At 40.6% G+C, this 16,006-nt stretch overlaps 1 protein-coding gene and 1 non-coding gene across 2 annotated transcripts; one reads left to right on the top strand and one right to left on the bottom strand.

The window, feature by feature from the left end:
* Positions 1 to 4,906: 4,906 nt before the first annotated feature.
* On the top strand, positions 4,907 to 13,985 carry LOC133498594 (tubulin alpha-1C chain-like). Its single transcript, XM_061815644.1, has 5 exons — positions 4,907 to 5,121; positions 6,609 to 6,633; positions 12,256 to 12,478; positions 12,595 to 12,743; positions 12,825 to 13,985. The coding sequence occupies exons 2-5, from the start codon at positions 6,631 to 6,633 to the stop codon at positions 13,800 to 13,802; spliced, it is 1,353 nt and encodes a 450-aa protein (XP_061671628.1). The 5' UTR covers positions 4,907 to 5,121; positions 6,609 to 6,630; the 3' UTR covers positions 13,803 to 13,985.
* A 1,015-nt stretch (positions 13,986 to 15,000) lies between these two features.
* Positions 15,001 to 15,073, bottom strand: trnan-guu (transfer RNA asparagine (anticodon GUU)). Its single transcript has one exon. It is a non-coding gene; the product is annotated as a tRNA-Asn (tRNA).
* Between the last annotated feature and the right edge of the window lie 933 nt (positions 15,074 to 16,006).

The raw sequence follows: 16,006 nt of genomic DNA, 5'->3' as shown, positions 1-16,006 counted from the left end.
CCTGATGACAGCTGGGATTGGTTCCAGCACTGCTGTGACCTTTGTGAGGATAAGCAGCTCAGAAAATGGATGGATAGATGAAAATTATCATCTTCCCAACAACCACCCCCACTTCAGGATTTTAGTCAACAGTGGAATTTGAAAACTTGACCATCTCGCCCTTCGAGCACATGCTACTAATGCCTCTTTGTAGGCTACTGGACTGAACCATCCTGTTGTATAAGATGCTGTAAGCCTAAAATAAGGTTGTGACAAAAAGAGAGGGGAAAACACCTTTACATGATATATTTGTAAATAGGCGCAGAAGCTGCAGAAGAAATTAGAATTATATGTCTCGAAATTATGAAGATCGTTTTGTTGTAGTAATAGTACTTTAAGTACTGGCTGAATTTGAAATGAGACAACTTTGCTATCTAGTGTTTTCCTCTCAACATTGCATACCACAAACGTGACAGCAGGCCCCATCACCCCTAACATTACCAGGAGTTTCTCAGCATATTGTAAATATGCTTAATATGCTTTGAGTACATTTACAGGAATGTACTCAAATTATTTCGAAAAATAAGACTTGGTAATGTTGTGCAACAAAATACAAAGACAGAAATGGTAAAATTTTGAGTTAAAACATTTACATTTTCTTTGGTAAATATAATAATCCTGTTAACATAACCTGGAGGTCTCAGGTGTGGTGACACAGTGTGGCTATCGTTTTTTGTTGTTTTTTTGTAGAGGGGGGTCCTATTCAGGTGTTAGTCAAACAGACACAAACAGATGTGTATCCCATCTATGGCGGACACTTTAACGTGCCAGTGTACTTTTTAAGATGCCACTGTGGTTCTTTGTATTCTGATGGCTTTTATATTGAAAATTTCAGTTGGATAGGCAGTCTAGATCAGGGGTCTCAAACACAATTTACCTTGGGGCTACTGGAGGCAGTGTCTGAGGCTGGGCCGTAGCCTCAGCACACATGAACACATGCGCATATTAAACAGAATTTTAAAAAAACTCCCATCTTCTCCAATTTCTTTTTTTGACACAAAAAAAGATGAAGACATTGGTGTAAAACTAAAAAAAAATAACCTCTCCATCACAACGCTGCTGTAACTTTGTCATTGAAAAATGTTTCCCTGCTTCCACCAAGCCCGATTGATGTCACGCCTCTGAAAGCCATCATGATTGTAGGTTCATCAGCTCCAAACACAACACTGTAAAAGTGCCATTCATATAAAACCCGAGTGTTGCATCAACATTAAAGTGCCACTGCCATTCCTATATACATTGTAAAATATAGTTGTGAAAATTACATATATTAATCAGTGTCTGTACGAAAAAATAAATGAGCGGAGAGTGTGTCATTCATGCACAAAGTTCCAGAAATCTCACTCAACATCCCAGTGGCAGCCATATTGCCTGCAACATCATTAACAGATGTCACACTGGGACGGTTGCCATTGAGAAGACGCTGTGCCACCTGTTATGGGAGGCGAACAAGAGATTTTCGGATTTTTATGCCCCTTCTGACACGGAAGCTCTTTTCCAAAAAGAGAACATCTCACAAACAAGTGAAGTGACTGGGGCAATATTACCCTATCGTTTTGAGCCATATTTAGATATGCGGAATAATTCCAACACCAGACTCCCCAACAGTATGTATGACAGTATGTAGCGTACTCAGCCGCGAGCAACGCTGTCATTTGGAAGCTACGAAGCTCTTGTCCTTTGCACCTGTCTAATCAATTTTTCACGACGAACTGGGTCTTTTGGAAAAGTGTGACGAGTGAATCCATAACCCCTATATCCACCAATATGAGATGGCATTTTGGCAAACACCCAGGGAAACTTTCTACTACTTCTGCTACTTTCGCACCAGTAAAACTGGTATGAACACACAAAACCGCCAGTGTGGGCTTCTTGAAAAAAACTTCACTTCTTGCTTCTTCTCCAAAACAATTCCCTCGCGAGGATTTTCATGGCAGGAGTGACAAAAAGCTATGTACATCAAAATCATGTTGTGTGGTGAATAAACAGATGGGTCCATTCTGGCTGCCTTTTTTTTTTTTTTAACTAAAAACATTAAACATTAAAAACAAACTAAAAATCATACTTTTGGTGTCAGTTGGGCTTTAAAATTTCATATGAAGGTGGGGGCCCACAAAAATTCATCTCATGGGCTACCAGTTTGAGACCGCTGGTCTCGACTCTAGATTTCTTTGCCTGGGTAGGGTGCCTTATGAAAATACCAAAAATATTTTTCCAAGTGTGAAAATAAACTTTTGACTTCTGCATTCTTTGTCAAGATTGTTGTTCTTAGATTATTTATTCAATTTGTGTGGGTTTTCTCCAGGCACTCCGGTTTCCTCCAACATCTCAAAAACATGCATGTGGCTGTAGGTGTAATTGTGAGTGCGACAGTATCTGTCTCCATGTGCCCTGACTGGTTGCCAGCCAATCGCAGGGCACATAGAGGCAAACAGCCGCACGCACAATTCGGGAAAATATTTTTGGTATTTTCATAAGGCACCCTACGCAGGCAAAGAAATCTAGAGTCGAGACCAGCGGTCTCAAACTGGTAGCCGGGTCCGTGATTGAACCCAGGACCTCAGAACAATGAGCACAGCTGCCCCTCACACTTTCCTAGTGTCATGTGTCAACTGTTGAGACCTTCAAGTTCTTGAGAATTTGTCTCACAGGACCAGAAGTGGGAGACAAACATCAACTGCATCTTCAAAAAAGCCCAGTAAAGGTTGTATTTCTTGCAGCCTCCGAGGGAGCACAGTCTGTCACAAGAGCTGCTGAGACAGTTCTACACAGTAAAGGAATATAAGAGTTTGAGCTTAAAGTAGTTCATTAGATGTTGCTACATCCTGTGTATGAAAGTGTGAGACTGTAAAGTGCTGAGTGTGTGACTGGTGGAACGAAACAGGGTATGTGGTGCAAGAATGGAATGTTTTAGAACAGACGGTGCTAACTGCAAGGAGGGTGTGGAGACAGAGGACTCAGAGGCAGTTGGTGGAAAAACTACTGTCAGGAAACCACCACCAGGAGGAGCCAGCACGCGATTCTGCAGGGGAGGAGTCGGGCCAACATCCGGCGTACCAAAGGAGACCAATGAGAGAGTGCCAAGGATACCTGAAGGAGACACAGAACCAATAGTGAATCAGTAGATTGTACTTTAAAATTGTTCTGGGAAACTCGGATGTAGAGTGCGTCTGCTGGTGGCAACAGAGACGTACAGGGTTGTAGTGAGAGGGACCCGAGACCCAGGTGTGTGTTGAAGGAATAAATCCACTCGTGTGTGAAAATGCCGGCTTCCTGATACCTTTCTATTGCAGAACGAGCGCGCATATTGTTGGATGAGTGGCAGTTGGGTAAGGTCACAAATTGGAGTCAGATTACTAACTTAAGTTAATGATGATTTAGAAATAAAATATCCAACAGCGGTCATCCTATCTGTACTGTGTACCTCCAGCAGTCTGGTTTGGGGCTGCCACAAAAAGGAAAAACTCCGACTGCAATGGACAATCAAAACCGCTGAATAGATTGTCGGTACCACCCTACCCACCCTTGAAGTTAAGTCATTAAATTCTTGATTAGCGGACCTACTATTTTCTCCCTTGTGCCGTTATTGGGACACACCCTCACATCCTGCTGGCCCAATCAGTATTAGTATTAGTCATATATTCTGTAGAAATTCCTGTTGTTACATACTTGGCCAATAAATCTGATTCTGAACAAGTATTGCTTGTGAATATTTATTGGGAATTTCGATTATGCTAAGTCATCAAGTATTCACAACCTTGGGCAGTTGGGACCTGCAGTTGAAAATAAACAAGAGTTTTTTTCTGCATAACCAAAGTCCAAAAGCAATGAATTGGTGAGCATCCTCAAATGGCATGAAAATAGGTGTCTGAGGTATTTTTAGTGCATTGAGTGCATATATTCCACGAAGACAAGCCCATTTTATACAAACTGTATTGAGCAGAGTGTGTTTTATGGAGGACTTTATATTGTATAAGGTGTAAATTTGTACTTTTTCGTCATCCTAAAATTAGTCATACGAAGAACACCCTTCCAACTGTCGTCAAGCATAGTGGAGGATTCATTATGTTGTGGGCCTGTATGTTGTTTTAGGTACTGGAGATCTTGACCATGAGTGGTATCATGAAATGAGGAAATAAAGACATTTAAGGGACACATCTTACCTTTGTAAGAAAGCTAGGTTTGAGGCAAAGATCTAGGGTCCTCCAGCAAAACAAAGACCTAAAGCACAAATTTAAAAGTGAACAGGAATGGTTGAAAACAAACAAACAAAACAAAAAGTTTTAAAATTGCTAGCAAGAAGTCCTGATGTGTGTTTTCAATCTTTGGGGGAGAGCTGGAATTGACATGTCATTTGGGGAAAAGAACCCTGCAAATGTTCAAGAGCTTGAACAAATTATATAGGAAGTGTGGGAGAAAATAGCATTTGAGGAGTGCAAAAAGATAAAAGATGGATACATTTGGAGGCTGTCACTGCTGCTAAACTGAAAAAAAAAAAAAAAATAAGACATGTAAGTTGAAAACAAGTTAAATTAGTTATTTCATATATATACATTAAAATGGTTGGCACAGCTCCAACTATTTTTGACGACATTATACAGATGAAAAAAAAAAGAAGGGGTCCCAATCATGATGAACGCATATTTATTGTATCCTACAAAAAGAGTGGGACATTTTTGAACTACGGTATAATTTTCGTGACCATAGTTTAAAGATAACCAAAATTCACAGGTTCAAGAAATATTTGCATTAAAATCTTTTTTAATATCAATACGTTGACAGCAGTTTATATTTTACTTCATCGTTATTACTTTTTTTTTTTCCATTGTCTTACGTATTGTGAGTTTTAACGCACGATGATGACGTCATTCGCCGTAGAGGCCTTTCTGACGCACTTCACTTTTATGGCATCTTTTGCTTAGTGCTTCTATACGCTTCCGAAATTCAACAGACGACCTCACGTGCAACTTCTTTGTTTAAAGTCTGCGTGCGATCATAAGAGGTTTTCAAGCTCTTGTACAAAGTGCGTCCAAACAGATCACGTATTTAGTGTCACAGTGTGATTGCTCGAGTTCGTGATCGGTAAGCTCCAGACTCAGTTCAATGTGAAATGATGCTTGACAATTGCCTTTTTCAACTATGTTGTCAGATGAAAGTTTTGTTTGGAAAAAAAAAAAATTCAACATGCTGCGCCTAATTTGACTCATGAGTAAACAAAATATGAGTGAAGTAGATGTCGTGGATATTGTATTTTTTTTTTTTAAATCAGCAACAATGGTCATAATATTGCTGCGTGGTATTTATTTTTTACAAATGATCACAGTCAACGAGACACATGGTTGAATCATCAAATGGAAGACCAACCGCCCAGTCACAATAACACATTTTTAAAGATGACCTCACAATGAAAAGTTTTTTTGCTGCCTCTGAAATCATGAAAAATAAGCCCTATTTTTATTCTTAATTTGGATTTCAAATCAGTATTGTTCCTATTGTTATTCTAACTGGTATTCATGTTTAGTTTTCTTTACTCTTGTTATGTGGCTCTTACTGTTTGAAATTAATAAGATTTGAAGACTAGCCGAGTGAGCAGGGAGCATTCTATTCCAATTTTAATACGTTTAGAAGTTCAAATCGAAAGTATATGCAGCATATAAATTACTTCCTTACTCAGAATTAGTGGACAGTATTTGAATTGGATTCCCAGGGATTGAATACTAGAGGCAAAAAATCTTGACAAACTGCTCAGAAGTACATTTTTTCCATATGTGCGTGCTGTAATGTGGAGTGGAGTTCTATCTGCACATGCATGATCTAAATCGGGTCACCAATGCGGTGCCCGTGGGCAAATGGCAGCCCACGAGGACCATATAAGGCGCCCCTGAGGTATGTTCTAAAAATACCATAGGCCACAAATTGTTACTATTATTTGTGCTTTAAATTCTGAATCTGACTTGCTTGCGTGAATTAAAATTTTAAAATACATGTAATGTCATTTACAATAATAAATTAAAACAAAAATATTGTTTGTACATGTAATTAACTGAGTCTAAAATTTGCCGCAAACAGGGCACGTAGCCCTTCATACAATCGGTGCTCACGAAGTAGCCTCAGCCTCAAAAAGGTTGCTGAGCCCTGATATAAATGAAGGGTGGCATCATTCTTCACACAAGTAAATAAGGCAGCTCGCGACAGAGCTTTTCTGAGACGGGAATCTTGTTTATAAACACAAAAGTTGTCAAATTATCAGTGATTATACATATCAAACAATAAATTAACAAAGTATCATGACAGGCCTTATATTTCCAATAAAAACAGCACACGCTAACAGATGTGAATGAGGGCAACACTCTGTCGATTTCCATTCATTTTCTACACCAATTATCCTCATTAATACAAAATGTTACTTCTTTGGTGAGTGCACAATAACAAGTTTTTGTTTTTCCTAAATAAGAATTTGTTTCGTAGCAGGGCAATAAAAACAGCACAACAGTGACATCTCTGGCACTTTATGAATAAATGAACTTAATCATGTTCTTCTCAGTCTGAACTGCTGTTTATTCTTTCAGAGACCTCTCTCCGTCAGGAAATATGGTGAGTTTCATAGAATTTTTCACCTTGAGTTTGTTCTTTGAAACTCAAGCTTTCAAACTGACCTGGCGTAAGGTGGGACTTAGTCAGTGTTTTTCATTTGCTCAAAAACATTATTTCTGAAACAAAGTTTTAAAAAAAAGGTGCCAGAATAGCAACTTTCATCAAACTTTCTTTTGGAAATTCACCTAAATAACAAATATCAATATTCAATTGCTGAAGTTAAGACAGTTTACATGGAAATTGATAAGAATAGGCATTATCAAGAAATATTCAATATTTTTTTACACATACAAACAAATATACATGAACATTTTGAACATTTGTTTTTTGTGGGACAATAGGATTATCCATTTTAAAGCAAAGCAAATTTATTTATTATATTATTTCACAAACAAGGTGCGTTACATTCTTAAAAGCATCTACCAACAAAGGACAAACAAAGCAACTTATAAATATTTTAAACAAAGAGAAAATAAGACAAAACAACACGGCAAAATTTTAAAAGTGTAAACACTTAAAAGCATGACGGAAAACATTTTTTTAACAGACTTAAAAAAAAACAACACTATTGTCACATCAGTTGACAACTTATTCCATTTGTGTGCAACGTAACAGTAAAATATTCCTTACTGTTTTTTTTTTTTTTGGGGGGTGGGAGGGGTCAGTGGGGGAGACTCTATGCTCCACTGTTTGACCTGATTCTGTTGATCTCAAAGCTCAACTTGTTCTACAGTGCCCTCCAAATATACTGGAATGACTGGTTTGAGGTCAGGAGGGTGTGGGTGTCGGACTGGGTTTCATCACATCTGCTGTCTCCTAGTCCGTGCACACTGCCCCTCCGCTCTACCCCCTCCCCTGGATTTTTAATGCATCATACAAATTTATCCTCATATTTTTAATGCACAACATACAGCTATCTCCGAGGGAGGGTCGGTCATGAATATGTCTTTTTTACTTTTTGGCTTCTCCAGATTTTAATGCACCACACCACTGAGAGTCGTGGCACTGATACACGATGTAGGCCCGATGACTGTTCAGGGACCTGGCAGTCATAGTAACATGGGTGGAGGTGACTTCTCACGTTGCTGCATAGTGGTGCTCCTGAGGCTGGCTCCCTCTAGGCTGGATGAATGTTTGGTGTTGGGGCTCCCCTCTCATGATCAGTCGTTGCTCCCTACATTCCCACCTTGTTGTGTGGCCCTATCCGCCCTCCTTTCCAACAAACAAGGGCCATTCTTCCACTCTCGGGCTGGGCGGGTACTGGCTGGATTGTGGATTGAGCTTTAGTGACCCCTTTGGAAACTAATTTTGTTGTAGTCTGAAATGAGACAACAAAGGAACCGAATATCTCACCACACTTATTTGAATTTGTGATTGTAGCTAGAAGTCTGTTGTTGTTTGGCATCCCTACAGTGAAGAAAATAAGTATTACAACACCCTGCTATATTACAAGTTCTCCCACTTAGAAATCATGGAGGGGTCCGATATTTTCATTTTAGGTGCATGTCCACTCTGAAAGAGATCTAAAAAGAAAAATCCAGAAATCACAATATATTGTTTTTTTTTTTACGATTTATTTGTGTGATACAGCTGCAAATAAGTATTTGAACACCTGAGAAAACAATTGTTAATATTTGGTACAGTAGCCTTTGTTCGCAATTACAGAGGTCAAACGTTTCCTGTAGTTCGCCAGGTTTGCACACACTGAAGGAAGGATTTTGGTCCACTCCTCTACACAGATCTTCTCTAGATCAGACAGGTTTCTGAGCTGTCGCTGAGAAACACGGAGTTTCATCTCCCCCCAAAGATTTTCTATTGAGTTTAGGTCTGGAGACTGGCGAGGCCATGCCAGAACCTTGATATGCTTCTTATGGAGCCACTCCTTGGTTTTCCTCGCAGTGTGCTTCGGGTCATTGAAAGACCCAGCTACGACACATCTTCAATGCTCTGACTGAGCGAAAGAGGTTCTTCCCCAAAATCTCAAAATACATGGCCGCGGTCATCCTCTCCTTAATAAAGTGCAGTTGTCCTGTCCCATGTAAAGAAAAACACCCCCAAAGCATGATGCTACCACCCCTATGCTTCACATTAGGGATGGTGTTCTTGGGATTGAACTCATCATTCGTCTTCCTCCAAACACGGTTAGTGTAATTATGACCAAAAAGTTCAATTTTGATCTCATTTGACCACAAAACGTTCTCCCATGACTCCTCTGTATCATACAAATGGTCATTGGCAAATGTAGGATGGTCCTTGAAACGTGCTGGTTTAAGCAGGGGAACCTTCCATACCGTGCATGATTTCAAACCATGACGTCTTTGTGTATTACCAACAGTCACCTTGGAAACGGTGGTCCCAGCTCATTTCAGGTCATCCTTTCTAAGGATCATTGAGACCCCACAAGGTGATATCTTGCATGGGGCTCCACTCCGATTGAGATTGACTGTCATGTTTAGCTTCCTCTATTTTCTAATGTGTTCCAACAGTGGACCTTTTTTCACCAAACTGCTGCTGTCAAGAAATTGCTGACTTGATTCAAAATAGTTTTTTTACTTTGATTACAGTCATGGCTATGAAGGAGAGATTTGTGATCAGTCTTTAGTTTGCTAACATGGAAGTGTGCAGCATTCCATTATTTAGAAGGGGGTTAATGGCAGCTACTTTGAAGTGACCAGTTGATTATTTGCTGCAAATCACCTAGCATAGACCTGTTCATTGTTTCAGCTGCTCAACTGTTATCTCTTCATTTTTTGTGAATTCTGACATTGTGTTTTTTTTTCTGGGTGGCCTCAGGTACACCATAATTTTATTACCTTCCTGATTTGTGCTGTTACGTGATAAATTGTATTTTACACCAAAAGAGGCAAATTCATTGGAGTTATCTTTGTTCTGGAGCTATCTTGATTCATGATGGGGAGTTTGTCAACCACATCAAACAGAGTGCGATTATTATTGAGGTTCTTACTAATGATTTCAGAAAAGTCTATCTTTAACATAGTCAATTCAGAGTTAACTTTTTCTTAATTTCCATTCTGCTTTCTTACACTTTGACATAAAGATCTTTACATCATAGTGGTGCTCCACGGTGTAGGTCAATCCAAGATTATTTTAATTTTAAAAGAAGCGACAGTATTCATGACATTTAAGATTTCCATTTGGAATTATCCAAATGTTCAACTGTCTCAGCATTCACAATTTGTGACATAAACTCTCCATAAACCTAGAGGTGGTACTCTCATTGATGTAGTTTTTCTTGGAAACATAGATGCTGTCTGAAATAAAAATGATCAGAAATAGCCACATCTCTAATGTGAAATCATAGAATTTCAACATCCTCAGAGATGACCAAGTCTAAGATGCGACCTTGACTGTAGGCCAAGGGAGGTCAAATGTGTCCAGTATAGCAGAGAGTTAGGGTGGGTAGCTCGGTAGGTTAGAGTTAAGTTATTTAGAATACTTTTCCGTTGTCAACATGAATGTTTAAGTCCCCCGTTACGATGAAATAGTTGTTGTCAGGACAAATAATTGATAGGAGTTCTGAGAAAGCCTCTGTAGATGCTCAGTTTTATCTTGGCGATATATACATTATGAGAACAATCACTTTTGGATCACCTTTTACTAGAAACAGATATTCAAAAGTTCTTAAAACATCCGTATAATTCTCAACACTGAAATGATGATTTAAAAGTCGCAGCAATACGACCACCTTTTTTTTTTTATCCTGTTCGACATTTGTCCTTAAACTTGAAAATTGCTGGTGTTGCCTCATTTAAACTGAAATTACATCTACTTTCCATAAAACCCATTTCGTGTGGTTATAAACTGTCCTGATGATCTGCTGTTATGCTGTCATTAATCAATCACGTCACTTACCTGGTGACCTGATATTTAATTTAGCTAGTCTCGCAAAGATAACTGGAGACAATAGTTGATAGGTTTACATTTCATCCCTAATAAGATCGTACTTCCACTTTCTTTATGCAATAGTTCTTCAATCATCTTTTTGTCCTTTGTCATTACAGGGAGGAAAAATGCCTCTTCTCCATAGGGTCTGACTTATTCTGGAAAATACACCACTGTTATCGGTCAGATTTGAAGATAAGATCTTTCATGGGTGGAGGACGGGCTCTTTGCATATTAGTGGATATTGGTTTCAAGCAAGAGGGGGATGGGAGGGAGATCTTGGCATGGTGTACACTGGATTACAATTTTGATAATTGCTTTCATCCCGTCTGTCACACCTAACAAGGTATTTAGGCTAGCAGAGAGTGAGTTTTGTGTTGGTCTTTGCTCCAATGGGGCAGGGGAGTGTGTGGGAGTGCCAAGTGTCCCCTAATCTCAGTCTTCATTTGTTCCCCTGATTGTTTGAGTGACACTGGTGACTCCAATTGCACCTTGTGTCCTCGTCTTGCTTGTTTAGGTACAACTGGAGAATCCTTTTGTCCTTCAGCTGCTTCAGTGAAGCCGTTGTATTCCTTCCGTTGCCGCTGAATGAGATACAGGTCACAAATTTCTTTCAGCCAGTAAAATAATATATTAAAGAAGATAATTATTTCCTCAAATTTTTGTTGTTGTATAACACATTAAATTTATTACCCTGACTCCCTCAAAATTATAACTGAACCATCTAGTCATTTTGGTTATCTTTTTTTATGGAACAAGGGGCATGGAAAATCCTGGGAGTTCTAGCATTGAGTGGCGTTCCCTTGAAACTTAGTGTTGTTGCGACTTTCAGCTAGTTCCATCAAGGGTTGTCACAAAGCAACACATACACAAGGTAACTCAATGCGCTTTACATGATTAAAAGCATTCAAATACAAAAATACAAGCATTTCAAAATTAAAAACGTAATTAAAACAGCTTTTAGTGCAAGAAATATCACTGAAAAGTGGAAGTACAGTACTCGACACGAGAAAAATGGTTTTTAATCTGGATTTCAAATCACACATAAAAAAAAATATTGCTGTACTAATCTATGAGGGGCCATTTTGAATTTTACCTACAATTAAAAACAAACATTCAAGGTGTTGAGCTCAAATACATCTTTGAAGGTTTTTCAATGTTTTAAAATTGCCCTCATCCTCTCAGTACTTTCGGAAATAAAGTCATTATTTGATGCCCGTCGGAACCCAAGGGCTTTGATGTAATTTCTTGCTGTGGAAGGGGAATAATAACTACATAACATTTTCAAAAGGTTGTAGGTTTCAATTAGATTCAGCACAGTCAAAAAGTGGGTGTCTAGGATCAAAGGGGAAGAACAGGAACCTGCCACGAGTGACCTCCATCACAAGCAAAGGAGCAGGAGACCATCTTTAGTGATTCATGCTGGGAATAGCGGTGAAAACATTGATCAGAGTTTAGAGATCCTACAGTCAACATTGCTGACATCACAATCGTGTCACAACAAAGGAAACAATTAATTGACAGCTCTCTGGTTCTGACAGGCATTCAACAACATCATTTTCAAAATGATACGGGCTGAAACAAAACTTTATAAGGAACCAACATGTATTTAAACTAGAGTGAAAATGTCTGGGAAAAAAAATTGAGGTTGAATTAAATAGACGTCATTAGTTTTTGACAGCGCCACAAATCCCCTTAACATTATTTTCCTTCCCGCAGCGTGAGTGTATCTCAGTGCATGTTGGACAAGCTGGTGTTCAGATTGGCAATGCCTGTTGGGAGCTTTACTGCCTGGAACATGGAATCCAGCCAGATGGACAGATGCCCAGTGACAAGACGATTGGAGGTGGAGACGACTCCTTCAACACTTTCTTTAGTGAGACCGGAGCAGGAAAGCACGTTCCCAGAGCTGTCTTTGTTGACCTGGAGCCCACAGTCATTGGTAAAGTTGCTCATATCTGAACATCCTTTCATCATAACTCAACTAAACATGAACAAAAACATAACTAAATATTAAACTGCACTAAAAATGAAGTTGTTGCATGGATTTGATCTTAGACGAGGTTCGCACTGGAACCTATCGACAGCTCTTTCACCCTGAACAGTTGATCACTGGCAAGGAGGACGCTGCCAACAACTATGCCCGTGGTCACTACACCATTGGCAAGGAAATAATTGACCTAGTGTTAGACAGAATACGAAAACTGGTAAGAACTGAAGTGAACAGTAACTTGTGATTACCAAAAAAAAAAAAAAAATCTCCAATACATTTCCCTCTGTATCATCAGGCTGACCAGTGCACTGGCCTTCAGGGCTTCCTGGTGTTCCATAGCTTTGGTGGGGGCACCGGGTCTGGCTTCACTTCTCTGTTGATGGAGCGTCTGTCTGTGGACTACGGGAAGAAATCCAAGTTGGAGTTCTCTATCTATCCTGCGCCACAGGTGTCCACGGCTGTAGTAGAGCCCTACAACTCCATCCTAACCACACACACCACCCTCGAGCACTCTGACTGTGCCTTCATGGTGGATAATGAGGCCATTTATGATATCTGCCGCAGAAACCTAGACATGGAGCGTCCTACGTACACCAATCTTAATAGACTGATCAGTCAGATCACCTCCTCTATCACGGCTTCCCTTCGTTTCGACGGTGCCCTCAATGTTGATTTAGCAGAGTTTCAGACCAACTTGGTACCGTATCCTCGTATCCACTTCCCTTTGGCTACCTACGCGCCTATCATCTCTGCTGAGAAGGCTTACCATGAGCAATTAACTGTAGCTGATATTACCAATGCCTGCTTTGAGCCAGCCAATCAGATGGTGAAATGTGACCCTCGTCATGGCAAGTACATGGCATGTTGCCTTTTGTACCGTGGTGATGTGGTGCCCAAAGATGTTAATGCTGCTATTGCCACAATCAAAACCAAGCGCACCATCCAGTTCGTGGACTGGTGCCCCACTGGTTTCAAGGTAGGCATCAACTACCAGCCACCCACTGTGGTGCCTGGAGGAGACCTGGCCAAAGTACAAAGAGCTGTGTGTATGCTGAGCAACACAACAGCCGTTGCAGAGGCCTGGGCTCGCCTCGACCACAAGTTTGATCTAATGTATGCCAAACGTGCTTTTGTTCACTGGTATGTAGGTGAAGGGATGGAGGAGGGTGAGTTCTCTGAGGCCAGAGAGGATATGGCGGCTCTAGAGAAGGACTACGAGGAGGTTGGGGCTGATTCAGTTGATGATCAGGGAGAGGAAGGAGAGGAGTATTAAAAGGTGCCTTGGAAAACTATGGCAGCAAATGATGCTTGATTATGATACTGAATGTGTTTGCCGACCAGTTCGTTCAAAACAGAAACTGAGTTGGATCATCCAAAAAGCTAACTACGTTTTTTTTTTCAAATCCATTAATCGTATTTGATAAATATTGCCCATTAAAGTATCATACCAAACTTGTGATCTGTAAATACTCTCATCATTCTCAAATTCAAAGCCCCGATTTAGTTGTTTATAAAGGCTAAACCTTTCAAGAAAACAGTTCATGTGTGATTGATTCAAAGCCCCGATTTAGTTGTTTATAAAGTTTACTGTAAAACTGTTAAGTCAGATACAGTAGCATGAGGTTTATCAACATGACATTTTCCTGAGGTAAAGATTAATTTGTCCAATGACCTATTCCAGTGTATTGGAGAATACTGATTTAATCGAAAAATCTGTTTTAATGGCCCACTTCCATCCATCCATCCATCCATCCATCCATCCATCCATCCATCCATCCATCCATTCACAAGGGTCGCGGGAGTGCCGGAGCCTATCGCAGCTGTCAACGGGCAGGAGGCTGGGCACAACCTGAACGTGTTGCCAGCCAATCGTAGGGCACACAGAAACAGACAAGCCACTCTCACAATCGCACCAAGGGGCAATTTAGAGTCTTCAATGAATGCATGTTTTTTGGTATGTGGAAGGAAATCAGTGTGCCTGGAGGAAACCCGCACAGGGAGAAAATGCAAACTCCATACGGGGAGAGGCCGGGATTTGACCCATACTCCTCAGAACTTCGAAGCCACTGCTCGACAGCTGTGGTGCCAATAGCCCACTGACTAATGCTAATTGTTTCCAACCAGAGTGCTGCTGCAGATTATCAGGGAAGCCATTTGATATTATATACTTTTACCTAAATAGTCTGAAAATTACAAGTGATGAATATCTGGCAGCACAGTTGTTGTCTGGCAAGCACATCAGCCCTCGTAGTTCTCCAGGTACTCTCGATTTTCTCCGACATCCCCAAAACACGCATGCTGGGTTGATAGAACACTAACTTCCCCATAGGTATGAATGTGAGTAAGCAATTTCTTTCGGCTTGTCCCTTTCGGGGTTGCCACAGCGTGTCATCTTAGATGAACGCACATATATGTTTGGCACAATTTTTACGCCGGATGCCCTTCCGGACACAACCCATCTCAGGGAGTGGAGGCCCCAGTGGGATATGAACCCACAACCCCTGGTTTAACAAACCAGTGCTCTAACCACTGAGCTACGGGGCCTAGGTATGAATGTGGTACTTCTTTACCTACTAAACAGATGCCTGAGGAAACAACATCTGGTTATTCTGAATACGGAAGAGCAGCTCTTCTCTGAGGCCCTCACAGCAGAGGAAAGTAATTTCCCCCGCTTGTAAATGGGTATGCGGCACGGTTCTGAGGACCGGGGTTCAAATGCCCACCTCCGTTTGGACTTTGCATGTTCTTCCTGTGCCGGCATGGGTTTTCTCTCCTCTATCCGGTTTCCTCCCTCATTCCAAAAACATGCAACATTAATTGGAGACTTAAAATTGCCCCTAGGTGTGGTTGTGAGTGTGACTGTTGTCTTCTGATGGAAGTTTATTTTTTTTAAATTTAGTCAATGAAATTGATCAATTAATCAATTAGTAATGTTGAAGTTCCACCTTGGCACACTTTCACACTGAGATGAAAGCACAGAATGTTCTTATTTTCCTTTCGGCTTGTCCCGTTAGGGGTCGCCGCAGCGTGTCATCTTTTTCCATCTTAGCCTATCTTCCGCATCTTCCTCTCTAACCCCAACTGCCCTCATGTCTTCCCTCACCACATCCATAAACCTTCTTTTTGGTCTTCCTCTCGCTCTTTTGCCTGGCAGCTCCATCCTCAGCACCCTTCCACCAATATACTCACCCTCTCGCCTCTGAACATGTCCAAACCATCGAAGTCTGCTCTCTTGAATCTTATCTCCAAAACATTGAACTTTGGCTGTCCCTCTAATGAGCTCATTTCTAATCCTATCCAACCTGGTCACTCCGAGTGAGAACCTCAACATCTTCATTTCTGCTACCTCCAGTTCTGCTTCCTGTTGTTTCCTCAGTGCCACCGTCTCTAATGCGTACATCATGGCCGGCCTCACCACTGTTTTGTAAACTTTGCCCTTCGTCCTGGCAGAGACTCTTCTGTCACATAACACACCAG

Source organism: Syngnathoides biaculeatus, chromosome 3 (assembly GCF_019802595.1).
Source record: "Syngnathoides biaculeatus isolate LvHL_M chromosome 3, ASM1980259v1, whole genome shotgun sequence".
NCBI lineage: Eukaryota > Metazoa > Chordata > Actinopteri > Syngnathiformes > Syngnathidae > Syngnathoides > Syngnathoides biaculeatus.
The sequence above is the reverse complement of the archived record's forward strand: the minus strand, read 5'-3'. Positions and strand labels throughout refer to the sequence as shown.

Coding starts and splice junctions, on each gene's coding strand:
- LOC133498594 (XM_061815644.1), top strand. Junction 12,479..12,594: donor CCTGGAGCCCACAGTCATTG/GTAAAGTTGCTC, acceptor ATTTGATCTTAG/ACGAGGTTCGCACTGGAACC. Junction 12,744..12,824: donor TAGACAGAATACGAAAACTG/GTAAGAACTGAA, acceptor CTGTATCATCAG/GCTGACCAGTGCACTGGCCT.